At 36.2% G+C, this 21,182-nt stretch overlaps 1 protein-coding gene across 2 annotated transcripts in view; it reads right to left on the bottom strand.

The window, feature by feature from the left end:
- Positions 1-18,560, bottom strand: part of LOC121406043 (oleosin GRP-17-like) — a 64,653-nt gene extending 46,093 nt beyond the window's left edge. The window contains exon 1 of one of the 2 annotated variants that reach the window (XM_041597051.1): positions 17,807-18,560. In XM_041597051.1, the coding sequence (XP_041452985.1) occupies positions 17,807-18,070 (264 nt within the window). In that variant the 5' untranslated portion in view covers positions 18,071-18,560. The remainder of the gene's footprint in view (positions 1-17,806) is intronic. The other variant, XM_041597050.1, reaches the window with a different exon arrangement.
- Positions 18,561-21,182: the final 2,622 nt, after the last annotated feature.

Raw genomic sequence — 21,182 nt, 5'->3', positions numbered from 1 at the left:
CTTAAAGGGGAAGCTCACCCTGAAGAAAAATCTGTTGTAAAAATAGCAGAAAAAATGGTAAAAGATATTGGTGAAGGTTTGAGGAAAGAGTAAGAAAGTTAATTAAGTTATTAGAGTTCAAAATTTTGGATTTGTGACGTCATAAACGAGCAGCTGCCCCATGTGTTATGTAATATAAATTGTATGAATTTCAAATTTTGTATGGTTCCCGATGACTTAATTTTGTTTTCTTTTCATGATCGGGTGTGAAATGATTTGTCTATTGATATACAAAAGTTACAGTGCAAACCATTTTCAATTTTCTGAGATAATGACAATTCATTGATTTTTTACCATTCGCTATGTAGGAATGCTGCTCGCATATGACGTCACAAATCAAATAATTGACATTCTAATAACTTTTTAATTATTTGATGAATTTTTCTAAAACCTGCGGCAATATTTTTTATTATTTTTTCTGCTATTTTTACAATAAAATTTTTGTCAGGGTGAACTTCCCCTTTAAGAGCTCCATGGAAATACACAGCCTATAGCAGGATCTAAATCGACAGGGGGTCGACCACAAAACTTGACCCAAAATATTATAAACTGGATGAGGGCAAAGGATATTGTATACGATTTTGGGAAATGAACACAGAACCCTCAAATATGGTATATCATACAGTGTGTCATCATGGTTGGTTTTAATTTTCCAAATATGGACAACTTCTTTCCAAAAACATAAATATAAAGGGATTTATATCTTGCTTTCTCTTATTGTTTAATCATGAAAATAAGGGAAAAGGAAGAGGGAAAATATTGATTAGGAATATAAGCACCTAGTAAGACTTAAAGAAGGCTCTTGCTGGAAAGCTTCCTCAGGAGTGAAAATTAAAATTTCAGAGAACTTTAGCTAGAATCTGATAACCAGGTGAGCATTTTATCAAAACTTTTGTCCAACAAGTTGTCAGATCTGACAACTTTCCTTGATTATGATTCGCTGAATGGCACTGTTACCGTAGTAACTTTCAGATGAAATAGTACTTGTCAGATAAAATGTCTGACAAGTCCTTTCATGAATTAGACATCACTTATCCATATACTTTATATCAAGCATTACATGATATGCCTATGTTGATATTATACCTTTTATAGGGGATATTTCTCATAAATAAGATAACTGGGCAAATATTGGAAGCCTTTCATGAATATCTTGTTCGTAAAATTTGCTCTGAGCCAATCAGATGCAAGTATTTCAGGTATTTTAAGAGAAATGCCAGTAGTTGCAATAAACACTGACTTCATGAGAAAGTCTGTAAAATCAGGCTTAATTGTCAGTATATCATCGAGGATCTAGATCTGGTACAGTTACATAAACTGAACTTTGTGAAATCTTGAAATCTACGCCGAAAAAAATTCACACTGAAGATCACCAACACAGATAGGCACACGTGGGACAGTGTATTATTATTGCTGGAATAAAGACCCGACGGAAGTGAACAAATCCGCGCTTATTTTGCTTATTTCTCAGCAATTACACAATTTCTTCCAGAATCCTTTGGCACATATTTTTTATTCATACAAACAGACACTTGGGTGGTCATTATATTAGATTCTGTAAAAAGTCATTTTGAGATTGTTACCAATACTGGAATTTATCTTTAAAGTACAGAAACAATGCACTATGTGCTCTTAATGGCATTTTTGTGCGCATGCAGTTTGCCAAAGTGACGTGTGGTGTTAAGGTCCTTCTTGCACCCAAAAGATGAAATGCTCCCCATAATGTAATATATAGGCCTATACGTGTAGACCAATACACCTCCATTCGTCACAATCAACTTGTGACCTTCGTTCAAACAGACATTTACTCCTAACAATCAGCAGACTATGCACTACCTGGAAAGGGTACAATGACCATAAATGCATGACTTGATCAGCAATAAAACGGCAAATAGCTGTTTATATTTAGATCGGAAACAAGTGCGCATTAATGAGAACCAATTAAATAATATGGCCGACTGTTAGATATTAATGTCTCTTCGGTAAATAAAGTATGTATAAAAGCACAACAAGAGGGATATTAATACAGCATGACCTTTGATCACGACAATATAGGCAAAGAAAAGCTGTATGATGGGTGTAGTATACTCATTCCAATGTGCGTTTTTGTGATGACTTTACTTTATAGGTAGGCATACACTATCCATATTTTAAAAGACAGTTTAAACAAGTTCATAAGTGTACGGATGGGGGAGGGGTGGAAAGCCACTCACCTATTCTGCTGTAGGCCTACACAGATTTCTAAAAACACCCATAAACACATAATTTTCATTGTTAAATAATACCAAAATCACATATGTGACTCGGCATACCGAAATGAGAGACAAGTCGGAATTTTTCAAATCCAACTTTTTTAGTGATTATTATTTCCCGTTTCTTTACCTTTAATTTGATATATCACTCGATCCTTAGGAGTAAATATTAGTGGAGATATTAGCTTTAGAATGGAGGAAGAATTTGGCTCTTGAAAATAAAAATCAAGAGAAAAACGCCTTCGAAGTTTGACTTCCGTTTTGACCCTGCTCCATGAAAAAAATATATTTTGCCACCGCCGAGCTAACCGAAAGGCCCTAGTAACCGCGTGCCAAATAAGGCGAAACGATTAACCAATGAGGAGGCTGCATTGAGAACAATAGTCAACTTGTTAGTCACGCGCGACTGCAAGACGAAACAACGTTCCACGTCAATCAATTATCGTCTACGTACACATCATTGGTTAAAACCGGGGTTTTATAATCTTCGTGAAAGAAAAAAAGAATGCCATGATCTCCCTTATTAATTAAATAAAAGGCGGGGTTAAAAAGTTGGACCTAAAACCATGGAGGAGGGATTGTGCCATCGGCTTGTTTGAATGTCGATGGCGTTTACTCTTACCCGGACTCGTGACATGTAGTCTATCAAGCGTGTCATTATGACCTGAACTTTAACCGCGTGTTCTAAAAAAAATATCCCTTGTAAAATGGTAAGATGGGCCTTCAAAATAATTCGTACCTCACCTTTACTTATGTGCTCATGTTTTATTAATATTTAAGTTAGATTGAGACAGTGTGAGTAAAACGCGAATAATTTGTTCAATAAATGGGTTCAATATCGTACCCATCATGGGGGGGGGGGTATACAGCATTGAAATGATTCAAAATTAGAACAAAATACAGAAAGGTATAATGAAAAAAAAGGTTAAAGTGATTCTAAAAGTGATGCAGAGAAAAAAAAAACCTTGACATAAACGTCTTAATTCTACAACAAAAAGAGCCAGGAGGTACCATGAGTAATTAAGTCCCATCATAATTTCCAACAGAGGATGGATTAGGGAAGATACGCTTTTACTTTTTAAACAAACAAGTGCACACCAAGTTACAAATAATGCGTAAAGGATTTCCATGTATCTGAATGCAGGATATAAGAGCAAAAATGTCGTAGCCGCGGGATCGGCGCCTGACCGCGCTCTCCATGTATAGCCAGACACAGCTCGGCCATGGCACCTCCAACATGAATGCTGATTCGGATCAAATCAAGCACAACCAATATTTTATTCTAACACAGTAACAGATAAAGAATGAGACCATGCAAAAGCCTTTGTAACATTGAATGATTTATTTTGGAGGAGAGAGATCCATTAAAAGAGAGAGAGAAAAACGTAATAATTATAATAAATAGATTTAAAATAAATAATAAATTCCTTCCCATACCTCTCTCTTTCTGCCCTGTTTTTGCCTATTCCTTCCCACCCCCCCCCCCCCCCCCCCCCCGTTTTCGCTTATTCCTTCCCATCCCTCTCTTCCTCCCCTGTTTTCGCTAATTCCTATCATCCCTCTCTCTTTCTGCCGTTTTTGCTTATTCCTTCCCACCCCCCCCTCCCGTTTTCGCTTATTCCTTCCCATCCCTCTCTTCCTCCCCTGTTTTCGCTAATTCCTATCATCCCTCTCTCTTTCTAATGCACGTATGATTATTTTTTTCCCTCAGAATATTGCTTATTTTCTTGTTTAAAAGGGGCACTCGTTATACACCGTGACAAAACTTGTCCTTCCCAGGTGAAAGAGGCACGGCGTGTTGGTAATTAAGGGGCACTTTATTTGGGTAAAAGGGGCACTGATAAGAGATAGGTCACCTATATCAGAAAGCAAAGGGGTCCCTTTAACGGAATAAAAACGGGCCCTTAATTCTCGGGTGTGAAATGGGCTGCACGTACAGAACACGTTTGTGATGGCATTTGGGGGTAGAAATTGGCATACGAAAAATGGCACTTGCTTACACACACAAAAGAGAAGATCAAACTGGGAAAGAACGATAAACCGAAATATGAAGAGGATAAAACAAAGATAAGAACAAGAAGAAAAAGGGCGTGGAGGAAAAGACGATGGATGTGGCAAGGAAGAATAAAGAACGGCTGTGATATAAAAAAAATAGAAGATCGAACGGGGAGAAGAAGGATATAGAACAACAAAAAATAAGAGGGGAAAAGAAGAGGAATAAGACGTTCGGATGAGCAAGAAAGAGAAAGAAGGAAAGGGGGAAGAAATGAGGTAAAGAGGAAGAAAATAGAAATGGAGGGGGAGGAATAAGATCGTGGGGATGAGCAGGTGAGAGGGAGAACGAAAACAAAAATAATATAAATTATTAAGGAGGAACGTAGATAAAAGGAAGAGGAATGAGGCGGTGGGTGAGGAAGGGAGAAAAGACGGAATGAAAGAAGAAAGAAAAACCGGCAAAAAGAGAGAAGAACGAGAAACAGAATTATGTGAATAGAAACGAAAAAGAAGAAAAGGTGAAAATAGGGGGGAAAGGTGGAGGGTGAAGAAAGGGCAGAGAGAAGAAAAAAAAGGAGAAAATAATCGACATAGAAAAAAAAAGAGATCGAAAGGGGAAAAGAACGGAAAACAGAAGAGGAATTAACGAATAAGATTAAAAAAGAGAAGGGGTTGAGGGAGAATAAGGGGGGGGGGGAGATTTAGAAAAAAAGAGACTGACTGATCTGAAAGAAAATTGCGAACGAAAAGGGGAGCAGTAGAAAGGAAAAAAATAAAACACAAGAAAGACGAAAGAAGAAGGTAAGAGAATAACAGAGAGGGAAAGAGAGAATAGATCTGGGCAAAGTCGAATGGGACAACGTGACAATGACTTTTAGGAAATGATAATTTCAATAGGTGTATTTTAAATGACTAATATTTTCAATCAATATCGTAAGACCCGTATACCATTATCCAAAAATTAAAAATGCAGGCCTACTGCATGGTCCCATATTTCATTTGTCAAAGTCAGGGGCGGATCCAGGATTTACCAAAAAAGGATTTTTTTTTGGTACTTCGTACCCGCCAAAAAACTGACAAGCAAAAAAAAAAAAGAATAGAAGTCTTCGATTTCAAAAAGGGGTACATCCCGGGGTACATCTCGGCTTCAATGGCATTTTTACATTACAAATTTTGTTTTTTTTTTCTTCTCGGGGGGGGGGGGGGACGTGCCATCCCCTGGATCCGTGCCTCAGTTGTCGAAGTTCTGACATTTATTTCTTTCTCTATCGTTCATTCAAACATGATAAAAAAATTGAAGGCAAAAATAGTTGGAAATAAAGCCCACAAAGCTTTCATGATGAACTTTTTTTCTTTTGTTAATGATATACTGCAGATCAATTAACCCACATTCGCGAACATACAACACTTTTATGTATTTTAAACCCTTTATTTTGAAATTAGAGTTTTCTCATCGAAACATCCCGATCACTTGCAAATAATAAAGAGAATCTTCAACATGTCCATGTTATGTTTTATGAAATTAATCCTCGCCAACAAACCGTGTTATCACTTTGCGTTTACGCATGACCTTTTTCGCGAGACAAGCTAGCTATACACTCTAAATCAGGTAGGCCTATCAATCTATCGCTAACGCCCCCGCCTAGTACCAACTACCATTATTACAAAAAATAGCCCTTTAGAAGTTGAATCCCGTTTGTTAACTTTCAGAAGCCCCTTTTCAATTTCAGAATACCTATTGAAAGCGATGCTTTTGATCTTTCTTTTGAGGCTCATTGAACCGATCGATCGAGCGGACGGTCGGCGGACGCCGCCAGCTGTACTTGAGTTTAAATGAATAGCCAATCAACAATGGCGTTACGTTGCTAGGGGCGGAGCTTAGTATGAAGCGAAATTCGATGAAATCGAGCGTGCCAAGTATCAAAAAATTTCGAACTGACCGAAAAAAAACACTCGCAGAAAAACTGTTTTTTTATCACTTTCCCGTCATCAAATTCACTCATTTTTTTCACACAGTAATTATGAAACATGGAAGAATCTAAAAATGAAAAAAAAAAAAATCTTCAAAATTTTGACTTTTTTATTAGTTTGTCGAATTTCTAGGAATTTTCATTTGCGACTTGTCTCTCATTTCGGTATGCCGAGTCACATATTTCTATATGCTTTCTGGGTACATAGTATATATCCCCTAAACTTGGGTAAACCCTATCATACATCATCTGTTTTCAAGGATTTTTTTTTTAGATAGCCAGAAAGTTTTGAATATTCAGACCATTAAAGTGGGGAAAAGGTCCTTTCGAATAGCAAACACACTATAAAAATTACAAATCCTTTTTCCTTCCTTTTTTTTCTTTTCTGCCAAATTATTTCTTTGATGCAAGCTTCATATGTGTGTGCAAAAAATTTGCACACAACTTGTGGCAGCTCATGACCCATTAGTCAGGCATGAACGCTAAAAGTTAAAGGAGTAAATAACGGTCACCTGGCCGTCATTCTCTCGTTGAGTCATGGTCTAAATAAGGTTGAACCCCAACGATAACAATACAATGAAAGAACTATTAACTTTAACCTTAGTTGTAACAATTCCAAATTTCAATGACAGTGTGTCGTACCGTTGACAGTGACGCATCACACAATCGAAGGGCAAAGAGTGGGTAGGTACAGAACCGTTGGTATGTCATTGGGAAGAGAAGAGTCAATAATCATTTGGTTTGAATAATATTGAACAATGTGTGTCTGCAAATGATTGGATAGGTTTATTGTGATCAGTTTCAGTCTAGGTCCACGCTCTGGGGCTGATACATGTCTAGTACTGACTGAAAAGAGACAACATTGGACTATGGCTGCTATGCTGATGACTAACTAAAGGTCAAAATACCTTTTAAAGACATTGTTTCTTATTGGCAGAGGTGATGCTTTGGATATCTAATTTATTTCAGCTAGAATGAAAATGACTTCATCTCCTGATGTTATATAAATATAGATTGTAATTTACAATCATTTCAAAAAAATAAAACATGTAAAATACACTAAGAGTCCTGTCTGAAAACAGAAATGATGGCTAGCATGAAGAGCAAAAAAAAAGCTAAACTGTCCAGAGGCCGCAGGATTTTTCAATATATGGTAGTTTTTTAAGCTGTTGTTATTTTGATAAGCACTGTTACATTCATGAGTTTTATTTTACAATTTCAGGACTACCACAAATAAAACAGCACTTGCCTTTTTTTAGCCAGTGCTGTTTAATATCTTTGTAATTATTTCAAGATAAATTTGAGGAAAAAATGTCTAATATGCTAGAATAGAAAAGAAGACAGGAATGGTAATGAGATAATGAGATGATCTAAAACAATAAGAACAGAAAAATCAAACATGTGAGTGGAAAGTGGATAGGAAAAACAAAGTATCACCTAATTTAACAAATGCTTTTTAAAGGAGAGTGAAATAATTTATGATCGATAGTGAGTGATAATTAGATATTTTTTTGTAGTTTCTGCCTTTTTATTTATTGTGATAGGTTTGTGAGGTTGAAGATTTTGTGTATTTCATTATCTCTCTAAAAATAATTGTACATAGAGTTTCACTTCAATAATAATTATATTGTATAGATATCTGTTTATTTCTATTGTCAGTTTATACCTCATCTTGTATTGTTTTTGCTGTGCTTTCTATTATTCTCTTTTGAAATGTGCATTGCTTTTTATGGGAATGGAATGGAAGTAAATTGAAAAGAAGGTACATAAAGGAACTGTGACTTTTTTTAATGAAACTGAATGGAATAGAATAAAACAGGATATATGCCAGTGATATGAAGGTGGGGGATGTAATGTAAATAAAAATGCAAAATGTAAATAACAAGTATGAAAAGTATGAAAAGCAAATAATTTAGCTAAGTGAAATACTTAAAGCAAACCTGTTACACTTTTTGTGACCATACTTCACTTATACTCTTAGCAATAAAGCATTTTTATTTTTTTTTCAAAATAATAATGTGGCCTTTTTAAATATATAAAAACAGATTCTTTTTTCAACAACATTACCTTCACTATGTCAACAGCATAAGTCTGTAATTGAAAATAATGAATAAAAATTGTTATTTCAATTAAACCTAATTGCTCAGAGGTGTGAGGCGTGCACTCACATTTGAGTCCCTGGCAGGTTACAAATGAGAGGTCTTCGAGCTGTTTACAAGAGACCTTTTTATTTACCCCAGATCTGCTATCATCCGATGCCTTATCATGTATTAATGCTCATTAAAGTTGGACATATATTATGACAACCATAATCTGGAGTTGTCAATGTAGCTGCTTTTGTAGATGAACGTGTAGGTAGCTATATATATATAGCTTGGTCCATTGCTGACCATGTACACTGTAAAAAATAACTAAGGTGTTATAAATTCACCATGATGTATGTTACACCATGGACCTACTACAAAATGATTAGGCCTACACCAAACATTGTTAATATTATAAACAGAATGTGCTCCCGAAACACTAAAGGGTGTAGAACATACACCACAAAAATTAGCTGTGTTTTAATGCTTGGTGCCATCCTCTCAGAATACCATTTGATGTAGTTTTGACAACACTGTGCTTTTGCAGTAAATCTGGCTACCCTGTCCAAATTTAATTTAAGTTACAAACTTTCCCATAATACCAAGGGGGGGACACAACCCCCTACCCAAAATAGAAGGGGGACATAATATAAAATGTCCCCCTTAATATTTTTGGTCTTTTATGATGGAAAGAAATACATCCTTCAAAAAAAAAAAAACATGTATTTGGACGAGATGACCTTACTTTTTTTTTTGCTTGTCAAATTTTCCAGCATCTGGTCCCCCTACCTTAAGGGAGAGATTTCCGCCCTTGAGTAACCATGGTAACCCAACTTTGATTGGTTTTTTAACTACATTGTAAGTTACCAAGGTAGTTACTATACTAATGTCAAAGTTACAATAGTGGTAAATCTTAGTGGAAAGGGTACCTAGACTGGATTCAAAACATTGGATCAGAACACTGGTATATAATGGGGCATTGGAGTGCTACCAATGCTACCCTCATCACCCCCACACACACACACACACACACACACACACACAAGCACATAATAAAAAGAACTTCACAACTCACATTTGCAGCTCATTTCAAAAATATGTAAAATCTTTCAAAAGATAGTTTCACACTGTATGTATGAAGTGGCTACAGTCTTTTTTTTCAATTTGATATCATTTTTTCAGGTTGTCAGTATACACATTAATTGCTCCCATCAAAATAAAAAATTGCCAAGTGAATTTACACTAATTTTCATTGGAGCTAGTAATGACCTGGCAACTGTTTTATAAAACTTATTTTTTTAAAATAAACAGATTTGGAATAACAGTTAAAAGCCACTGAAACAATTCCATTTGAATGGTAAATTCCTTATAGAAATTCTTCACATGTTATTATATAACAAGTCTACAGTATGAAGTGCCACCCTGACTTGCAATAAAGTCACATTGCTCTACATAAAGAGCTCTGAAAGCACTATTAAAATCTGGTTTCTTTCTCTTTGAATACTCCCCATACATACTGATGAACGGTACCCCTTTGATAATAGGAGGTGGTGTCTGTGATAATAGGCAGTATTTCATCAAGGAGTACCGGTAACTCTTTGATTTGAATGGTACAAAAGGTTCCCGGTAGGGTTTGGGTTACATTTCTTTCTTTGGGGGAAAACAAATGTAAGAAAAGAATGTAATTCACATGGCTTCGTCTCCTATACACATGTAGTTGTCATCACAATGACATAAACCTACCAACCAACCATTTACCTCCATTTAATCACGAAAAAATAGTCATGTTCCTCATGTTTAACCAAACTTGTTTCAGTTCCTAAGCTACCAAATGTTTAACAAAAACCCCAAAAGGCATGGTCTTTGATATAATCTATGGTTTGTATTGTTACAAAAATAAATTTCAAAAAGTCTTAGTAAAAATGGCTGGAATATGAAAATAATCAACATTTCTTCCCACTGCATATGCAAACAATGCATGCGTAGCCCAACATTTATTAGCGAACAAAGACTTTTTCCTTCCATTTATAAGTGAAGAATGCATAAGCAAAAAATATATTTTTGTGTATCTTTGCTGCATCCAGTTTGGGGCTGATAGCAGACGTGTTAACTAAATTGTTTTGATTCAAAACATACTGACATTTTTAATCAGTGATAAAAGAGATTCTAAACTTTCTATGGTTACTCTAATAACTTTGAAAGAAGGATATTCCCCTTAAATATTCAACAAATCTTGAGGACTGGAGGCTTGAGATGGCATGAAAGCATTTATGACTTCAAATAGTTTAATTTAAAATATATTCAATGAATTCTCTACAAATCTACAAGGAAAATTAAAGGAAAAGGTAACTAAACTGATTCTGTTTGCAAACAAGTCATTTTCTGTATTCAAGGTATGGTTTCACTTTAAAGGCCAAGTCCACAAACAGAGAAATATCAAGGAAGCATAAGAAAAGAAATTTGATCAAAACTGGCTGTAAAGTTTTGTGTGAATTCACAGCAATATGCTCAACACTGCCACTGGTGATATGCAAATTATTTTTTCCAGCATTTATACTAGTTTCTTCTTTTCTAACAGACTGAAAAAAGCTGCAAGAAAATTACTATACAATCTAACCACCCTCTCTTCCTCTCAGTACCGCCTGACACGTATGTTGTAGTAGGTCCATGCACAAACCTTCCTCCCTGCCTCTCTACATCCCCTGCTCCCCCCCATCTCTGCCCCCCAGTTATTAACAAGACAATAAATCTCAAACAAAGTTACAAAGGGACCCCCCTCCCTCTATCTATTTCTCTCTACCTGCCGCCCCTATCCTAATCCCTGCCAGCCTCTCTGCACCCCTCCCTTGCAAATACCTTGGCAAAACAGCGGTTTCTCCAAGAACATATAATACATCATAGCCAGACAGGCCTACAAACACGGATCTGATTCTGAATAATGATATAAAAACTTTGCTGTCGAAATTGAATGCAATGCATGCTTCATTAGTTTTTTGAGTTATTCAAAGCATGAAAGTGTTTATAACGCTGTTTCCAATAATAGCAATCTCAGACACCGTTCTCACTACATTCCTATAACTAGTTTAGTGGAAACTAGTTTAAGGTGTAATGAGAACGTTCAAAGCAATCTTTCTTGGAGGCCATCTTCCAAACCGGTTCATAAAACCATCTCGCAATGTAGTTTTGAACATCGCTTTGCCTTGTTAAACTGGGTTTAGCATAAGTGAGGACACAACAGTTCTTCGGGAAGCGAGCTTCACACATTTTGAGCGCGCTACTCCATAGGAAATAGTACAGGGAAGGGCTCCACACAGTAAAAAGTTGTTTATAATTTCATAGAATGCTGTTTCCTTTTTTGCTCATTTGTCAAGCACTGTGATACAATCATTGTGAAGAGCGATATATAAATACTTGTATTGTATTTCCTATTAAAACCTTATTGTTTAACAGCTTAAACAACCATTTATTGATAATTAAGTATTAAAAATCAAACTTTGTTGTTTAAGATATTATACAGTTGTGTTAAATGAACAACTGCTGTCAGGTTCATATAGTGAACAGCATTGTACATTATATAAGTTTTAAACAGCATTCTAATGTGCATGTCTTGCAAAACAGTAAAAAGCTATTATTAAGCGCAGGTCCGCAGGAGGGGGAGAAGGAGACAGAGATAAAGGAGGAATCATACAAGAGGAAAAGGGAGAAAGAGAAAACAAAGCAAAGGAGAAAGATGCTCAAAGAAACCAAAGAGGAAAATAAGTTTTAAACCTTTTTTTAATGTGCATGTCTTGTAAAACATTACAAAACTATTATTGAGTGCTGAATGAGGGAGAGAAGGAGACAGAGATAAAGGAGGAAAAGTACAAGAAGGAAATAGAGAAAGAGAAAACAAAGAGAAAGATAAAGAGGCTCAAAGAAAGAAAAGAGGAATATAAGTTTTTTTTTTAAACATTACAAAACTATTATTGAGTGCCGAAGGAGGTGGAGAAATAGACAGAGATAAAGGTCCGAGAGGGAAATAGAGAAAGTGTATCAAAGAAAGAAAATAGGAAAATAAGTTTTAAAAAGCATTTGCAATGAGCATGTATTGTAAAACATTACAAAACCATTATTAAGTGCAGGAGGGGGAGGGGCAGGAAAAGGAGGAAAAGTACAAGAAGAGGGAAAGAGGAAGAACATGAGGAATAAGCTAACATTTTCTAAATAATTACAATTGTCCAATACCTGAAGAATACTCACAAATGACTAATAAGATTCCTTTATTCCTAATTCACTTTAATCCCCACTTAACGACTCTAAAATCTTTGGTAATCACTTCAATCTTATACACTGTAATAGAATCTGATGATTCACTATATAACCTCTAAATATTTAGACCAGAAAATCTTAAAAGGCCAGCTAATCCTAGAAAATGATCTTAAGCAGGATTTTAGTCTGGAAGTTGACAAAATAGTATATACCACACAAATTTGTAGTCATTACATTTTAAGAGATCTATCTAGTACCTTGTTTCTTACAAGAAACATCAACTTTAAAGTTTGATTTAAACAAATAATCTTGGTAGACAAGTTAATCCTGGAAAATGAAGTTGCCAAGATTTCAGTCTACAGATTTCACAAATAGTTTGTAGACATTGTGCTTTGTACAAAGTGTGTGAATAAGGATGCGATACTTCTTTAAAGTTGAAGGAATTATTCAAAACTTTGTCTCACTCATGATGGATCGAATAGATTCTTTCTTTGTACAGGATGTAAATTCTGATAGAAGACATAAAATATCTTTCTTCCTTGAAGGGTAATATAATAAAAAAACATTTTCATATTAAAGTTGTGTTGTTGTAAATTGTGCTATAAAAGGCTTATGCCATGTGCAAAATTTGCTGCAGAGATCCACATTGTAATCCTTTACAAAACTACCAAGAAAACTTCAATTTTTTCCTCTTATAATAGCTTATATTATCTAAAATAAATGGAAGGAAAGTACGTTGTATACAAAAATACATGTATCAGCCCCTCTAAATTCCATCTGTTGACTAAATATTCTGAATCTAAGAAAACTTCTCCATATTTCTCTGAATACGATAACATGCAGCACTACAATTTTGTCTGTAAATTTCTAGATGACTTTTTACAAAAATAATGTTCAGGCATAATTTCCTGCAGCTTCAATACTTACAGTGAAGTTTGAACTTTGTTAATTCCTCTTAAAATTCTCTAAATGTGCAAACTCTTTTCTTTAAATTAATTTTCTTAGCAATTTCTTTGATTTACACATGGCATTAAAGTATGGCATATCACATTTTAATACATGTACACACTAATTTCTCTAATAGGCTCTGTACCTGCATACAATTCCAATAGGCAATGAATATCCTAGTACTTTGACCAAACTCAAAACGTGTTTACTTCAACTTTCAGGATTCAGAATGAAAGTTAAACCTGATCTTACTTTTTCTTACGTTTTCTGGTCAATGTTAGGGCTTAAGACTGAACTTTTTTCAAAATTAGAATATTCTTAATTTCCTAAGGAGGTAGAATTTGCATATTGTAGGAATTACAATGAAGATTCACTGTAAATTGTAAATTAATAGTAGAGAAAGAAAAGGTGAGAGGTGGCAATGATCTCATTAAAATTCACTCTGCTTCTGTCCTCCCCAAGCCTAAGTTTCTGACACAGTGCAAATAAGCATCACCTTGACCTGTTAAATACCATCCTAAACCAACATAGACTCCTCCGTGGAAGCAGGGTTTATCCATCAGGGGCCCCCATCTCACAAAGATATGTGATTGATCCAATCAATCTCAACTTTAGAAAGCCATCAACATCATACTTCTTCATCATACCAAATGTTGGATGTCCCTTTGAAAAGAAAGAGGAGCACACCACATGACGCTGTTTCACAAAGACTTATAATAACAAATGCACAATTTCTATAACATAAAATTTTGATATTCTAAGTTAAGATGATATCAAGTAGACCTATTTTATTCTACTTATAATTTTATTTATTTCATTTTATTTATAATTGATCGTAAACCTCTTTGTTCATACCCACTCTTTTATCCGCTTCTGTTTTATGTAAGCCATCACTGGATTGGGTCAAATGGTCTTTATCGACTACAGTAATTCAGTTAACTTTATTTGACCCTGGCAGTCCAGTGGGTGCTCAATCTGTAGCCTCTAGTTTATTATGTGTTGTACTACACTGTACCAATTTCTTATACTTTTCATTGCCGAAATAAATAATAACAAATCTACATCAGATTGAAGGATTTCAGTAGCTTCTTACATTGTACTCAAGTTAAAAAAAGGACAGGTGCCTGGGTCTCGTCTTACAAAGAGTTGTGATTGATCTGATCAACCTCAACCATGAAAGGCCAGCAGCAACTTCAACATAGAGATTGGTTGGATCATGGATCCAGTAGGATCCATGGTTGGATCAATTATAACTCTTTGTAAAACAATGGGATCCATGGTAAAACAGTCCTCAGATCTCCATATAATGGGTGAGATAAAGCAAGCAAGGGTAAAATCCAGGGAGTGAAACCATAGTTAGGAAAAAGACTAAGCAGAACCAATGTTTGTTGTTACTGGCTTGCCACAATTATGATTAAATTGATCAATCGCAACTCTTTGTCACTCAGGGCACTGATGCTCTATAGATGGCTAAAGAACACAGCAATGAAATGTCATCCCCATCAGATCACGTTCTCAGAGGATCACGTCCTCAGAAGCATTCGCCAATCGGGGGTTAAGAAAGCATGGAGCTTCTTTGAGAGCTGTTGTGTGGCTACACATCTAGGGTACATGCATTTAACCCATTGCATACTGGAACATGAGGGAGCATTTAATTAAACAAAGTTTTCACTGCCTATTGTTAAAAGCTACTGTAAACTCTTGCATCTGATTGGCTTAGAGAAAATAAGTCTCTGAAAATCAATGACAAAACTTTTCATGAAATGCTCTCCCTAGAGATCCATGTTCAATGCCTATAATAGAATGTCAGAAATCGGGAGTCATCAGTGCACTGTTTTAAACCCTGCACAAAGCCTATGAGAGTATCAGGAATTCAGTAGTCAATAAGTTAAGCTGGCAAGACTGAATGGATAATGAATCATTCCTCCTATAAATCATTTCAAGTTTACAACATTACTGTTACTTTTATTATTAATTTTTTGTAAGGCAAATGATGGCCAAGGAAGCCAAATTGGTAGCTTAACTTAAAGAGAAATTCCAGTAGTTGCAGTTAACACTGATTTCATGAGAAAGTCTGTAAAACAAGGCTCAATTGCCAGTATATCATCGAGGATCTAGATCTGGTACAGTTACATTAACTGGACTTTGTGAAATCTTGAAATCTACGCTGAAAAATGTTCACACCGAAAATCCCCAACACAGATAAGCGCACGTGGGACAATGTATAATTATTGCTTAGGGCGTCGGGCCCGACGCCCTACCCGAATCCCGTGCTTATTTGCTGATTTCTCAGCAATTACACAATTTCTTCCAGAATCCTTTGGCACATGCGTTTTATTTATACAAACAGACACTTTAGTGGTCATTTCATTGGATTCTGTACGAACTCATTTTGATATCGTTACCAAAACTAGCATTTACCTTTAATGCATGATACAAAGCTGACTTTACTGGCTGCATGGACCATAACACACACTAGCAGATCGGGGGGGGGGGGGCACATCCGGCCTATGCCCCTCCCCCTTTTGAGATGCATAATCAAATTTGTATGCAAATATGCCATTCTAACACAAGTGTGCCCCCCTCCCCCCTGAAAACGAGGGCCTTTTTTTTTCTTTGTCAAATTTTACTCAAGAAAATGTGCCCCCCCTTGGAAAATCCTGGATCCGCCCCTGATAAATACACAATCCTTAAGAATGAAAACAAATATGTTCTGACTTAGATTTTGTGTGGCAGAACCCTAAGAAAACATTAATCAGCACTTGATTTTTCACATCATTTATGTATTTCAAAATAATGCTCTGAAGTTCAATTCCATTTCCTAGACTCACACACTGCAGAAAACACTATTCCTTGCACTTAACATTTTGCAAATATTTTTTTCTTTATAATTTACAAAGTCATATAGTTTTTACTGGTGTTTTTTTTTAATATAGAACTGAAATTCAGTTATCAAGTAATAGTTTTTGCTAGAAATGCTTTGTCAGGATACCTCAGACAATCTTTCTAATTTCCAAGCAATTCTCACATACATAGACTGAATACTTCAGTCACCTAATGACAAAAATTGTATGCCCAAAAATAGTTTATAAATGCTGTTTAAACTCTAATGCACTCTGTACAGTCAATCACTTGAACTACTACTTGAACTTTTAAACAATTATTATTGCTAAAACTTTCTGAAACTTTTTTAAAGTTTAAACAATAACTGTTTAGAAAATGGTGGGCTTAAAGAAAGTGCTTACACATTTAAACAGCACTTTTACAATGCATCATTATTATGAATATAGCTTAATAACTAGTTTTCGAACATCCAAAATTGCAATGAAAATAATAATTTTTGAAGTACTATAAGGATGTTAATGATGTAAGGGAATGATTTATGAACCCAAGATGCCCTTCATATAATGATTATATGAATTGGAATGTCATTTCTAAAGTGAATGGCCATGCAACTGTTCTCATACATGTAAATTACATAGTGAAGCAAACATGTGTAGGGTGACTAGGATCAGACTATTTTAAAAAGAGAATTTTCATTGATTATAGCATTATGGATGCAAGGACCAACTGGGGAGAGTCAGACTGCCCCCCCCCCCCCCGGATGTCATAAGACCAATAACAATGGAGAGAGAGAAAGAGTTGCAAAGAAAAGGGTAATGCCCCCCCCCCCTTTCCACAAGGTCAAGTAATCAATAATATCAAAAATAAAGAGAAAGGGAGATATAGGCCAATGCAAAAAAGATAATTTGCAACCACCCCCCCCCCCCCATATTGATGTCAAATAATAAATAACAAAGAGGGAGAAAAGGGAGGTACATATACAGAAAAGGGGTAATTACCCCCCCCCCCCCCCTCCCCATGAAAAAAATACAATACCATGCAAAAAAAAAAAAACAAATCAGTCAATTGTCAAAACAAAGTGATACCAGCTGAAGGGGGTACTCCATCCCCCACCCCCCTTTTTAGTGCTTCGCCTACAATTAATACACCTGTTTCTAATCTACTCTGTTTCTAATGTCCATGGCCCTTGATATAATAGATTCTGACAAGCAATCCCTAAAGTTCAGTAAATTGAATTGGTTAAATTTGGTTTATGTGCCTTATTTGCTAGCACTTTAACTTCTTGATTAATACTTGCAAGCCCGCCCGGGTACAAATGGATGCGTCAGTGTGATGACCTTGTGTCTCCAAATTGGATCAACCAGATCGACCAGACCTAGTTTCAAACTATAAATTGAAATGCTGATGTGGATGGATAAATACTTACATCTAAAACCACGATACCCGTTCCTCTACGTTTCTCCCTCTTCTTCCCGAATCTTCCACCCTTTCCGCCTTTTGCTCCTCCTCCTCCAGCTCCTCCCTTCTTTTCCCTCTTCTTTCTCTCTGGTCTGCCTCCACTCGCTCCGCCAGCAGCCCCTTCCTCGCCTCCTTCCCCCGACCCCGATGCAGCGGCACGCTCCCTTCTCCTCGCCGCTATTCGACTCGCGGCATTCGACTCCATATCGTCAGCCTCGCCGTTGTTTGCCATGGTTTCGATCCCTCAAAACAAAATGTGTTATTCCAAAAACTTCCAAAGAGACTAGATCAGGTCGAGCTTACGATGAAATGCGGGAAAAACCGCCGCCTTTCTCCCCGAAATCTGCTTTTTTCCTACTTCAGGCCTTTTACGGCCAAATTCCTGACTGGGCGAGATCCCGTGCGTACAAGTTTACGCACTCGCTGCTCGAACAACTCTTCGAGCTTCCCAAACTGAGCTCAAAGATTGGAGCAGTACTGCAGACGACAAAAATGTTAACCGGCGCGTCCAAAGTCCGCCGTGCTTTGAACAGCTCTCAACAAAAGCAAAAGTTCCGTATTGTTGTATCCCGTTTGCAGTTACAAAGAGGACATCATAATAACTGGAAGAATCTTTTACGATTTCCCTTCTCTTCTCCTTTTATCTCAAGGAGAAAGGGGAAAAATGCTATTCACAACGCGATACAAAAACACCCCATTCTTGAGTAATCATCAACCCAGAACAGCTTTCCTCGTGAATATATCACAAGCTTCTTAAAACCAGGGGCTTTAGACTTTATGTAAACATTAACACAGCGGGATTAGCCTGCCGAGTGTAAACTTTGCCAAGTACACCTCAAAGTAACTGTCCTTCAGCTATTGTTAAAAACAAACAGAAAGAAATTGCTGTTTTATTTCCTTGCAACACCTAAACCCTAGATAAATTAGTTGCATGAGTTCAGGGTTGAGTTGTCCACAAAACTTTCGATGGTTAGAAAAGTTATATCGAACAATGCAGCTGGCGCCATTCACAGACTCGTTTGATACGTGATGAATGGCACCGAAAACTTCCATTCACGAGTGGATACCATGCGCGACCATGGGGTCTCGAAAAGCACCCTAAACACGTACGTAATTTCCATATTCTGAAAATGCACCCCTTAACAAGTATTGGCATGTGAAACCCTACCCTTAACATGTATTGGAAACAAAACGATACTCTTGGCAAATATTCCGTGAAATGAACCCCTAAACAAGTACAGGAATGTTTTATTGTTACGGGTCCTTCGGTCGCCGGCTTTACCTTATTTGGTTTACATTTTAATTTTGTTTTATCATCCCCGCAAATTCGACCCTAAACACGTAATTTTCCTAGCGAAATAAATACCCTTTTTCATTATTTTTGTGTTTTTGAAACCTTTATCATATTACGTACGTAACGTGCCCTCTCTTGAAAAAGACATCCTTTTTACGTGTCTTTTTGGTCGCGCATGGTATCCACTCGTCAATGTAAGTGCCCCCCCCCCGACTGCACCTTTGACCTCGATGATCGAAGGGGGTCAAAGGGTTGATCCGGGCACAAAATATTTATATCTAAAAAAATAGAGTAAAATTCACAAACCAAAATGCTGAAAATTTTATCAAAATCGGATAACAAATAACAGAGTTATTGAATTTTGAAATTCATCAATATTGTGTGAAAACATTTGGGTGGGCAGATGATGTCACATCCCCACTTTATTTTTTTTTCTTATGTTATTACATGAAATTGTTTCATTTTTTCATACACGTGTAAATGATATGTATCCGTTATCAGTGGGGGGGGGGGTAATTCCTAAAAGGCTAGTAGGGGGAGAGGGGTTGGAAAATTTGACAAGCAAAAAAAGTTAGATTTAAATTTAAGGTCATTTCGACGAAAAATAGATTTGACAAGCAAAAAAAATAATAAGTTGCGGCAATATAACTAATTCACTTGATCAGTTTTCAACCCAATTGTTTTAGTTCTTGGTAGAAAAAAATTTAATTAACCTAATTTCATATAATGAAATACAAAAGAACAAGTGGGGAGTGGGGATATGACATCATCAGCCCACCTAATCAATGTTCATAAAGACATGTCTAGAACTGTTTCACCGGAATAATACAAATATTTTAAATTCAATAACTTTGTTATTTGTTATCCGATTTTGAGTAAATTTTCAGCGTTTTGCTTTGTGAATTCTACTCTATTTATTGAGATATAAATATATCCAGCCTTGACCACCCCTTTAATGAACAGAAGATGAAAATATTATTCGATGTATAGGCCTATCCAAACCTGTCTATAGCAGTCACCTGTCCTTAAAGGCCCCGTTTTGTGTTTCCCTTGAGCGGTCACTATGGTTACACTGTATTATCATTGAAAAGGGAGGTGACAGGGGAGGCTACATGGAATGTTGAAACGACCTTTTCCCTCATAATTTAATTGTTTTCACCTCTTTTTTCACTACTTTAAAAGTCACAGGGCGGGGTCATCACTCCTCGTACTTGGGAGGGGGAGAAAGGGAGGTGCTTCAGCCCGTCTGCATGCCCCCCCCCCCACGCCCATAAAAATGACAAAAAGTAAAAAGGAAAAATATTTGATTGTGATTGTTTTTTTGGCCTTTGGAATTAGATTGCAAATTAGCCCTTTCAGTCCTATATATGCTGGTCAATATTTATGTATATATTACACATCTATGATACCAATGAATGGATTAATTCATTTAAAAAATCCGTCAGTGAAATTGATATTGACCACGTCCTTTCTAAAATAGTTTAATTCAAGAGCTTTTGCTAAAAAAAATCTTATGGTAGAAACTTGAAATGTTTGAAAACCCCCTTTACCCACAAAATAAAAGATCAAGCCATAATTAATCTAGACTATAAATGATTTGGTCTCTGTTACATCGGTTGTTCCTCTGTCCTCCGTTCGTTCCACTCAACAATTATGGAGGGAAAAAAGGGGAAAATAGTGAAAAACTCCGCCAAACAGACTGCTGTCAGCTGTCTACAGTGCGTATATACAAAAAGGTTACACTTAGAAAAAATCCTATAAAATTATACGTTTGTAATATCCTGAAGATTTTTCCACATTTTAACATTGGTACAAATCCATTTAAGCAAATGACGATATAACTGTCGAAAAATATTTCCGCTTGAGTGAGCACCACTTACTATTAAAAAATTAGTGGAAAGGGATTTGTGCAGAACTTTTAAATACTTATGCGAATAAAATTATACCTTAATCATGAATAACACGTGGAATTTAGCTAGTAAAAAATTGATTTGAAGATATCTTTTACCCTTTTTAAAAACTTGTTTACTTACCCAACCACTTCGAGGAG

The sequence above is a fragment of the Lytechinus variegatus genome, chromosome 19 (assembly GCF_018143015.1).
Source record: "Lytechinus variegatus isolate NC3 chromosome 19, Lvar_3.0, whole genome shotgun sequence".
In the NCBI taxonomy this organism is placed as follows: domain Eukaryota; kingdom Metazoa; phylum Echinodermata; class Echinoidea; order Temnopleuroida; family Toxopneustidae; genus Lytechinus; species Lytechinus variegatus.
This window is presented reverse-complemented; position numbering and strand designations above follow the sequence as displayed.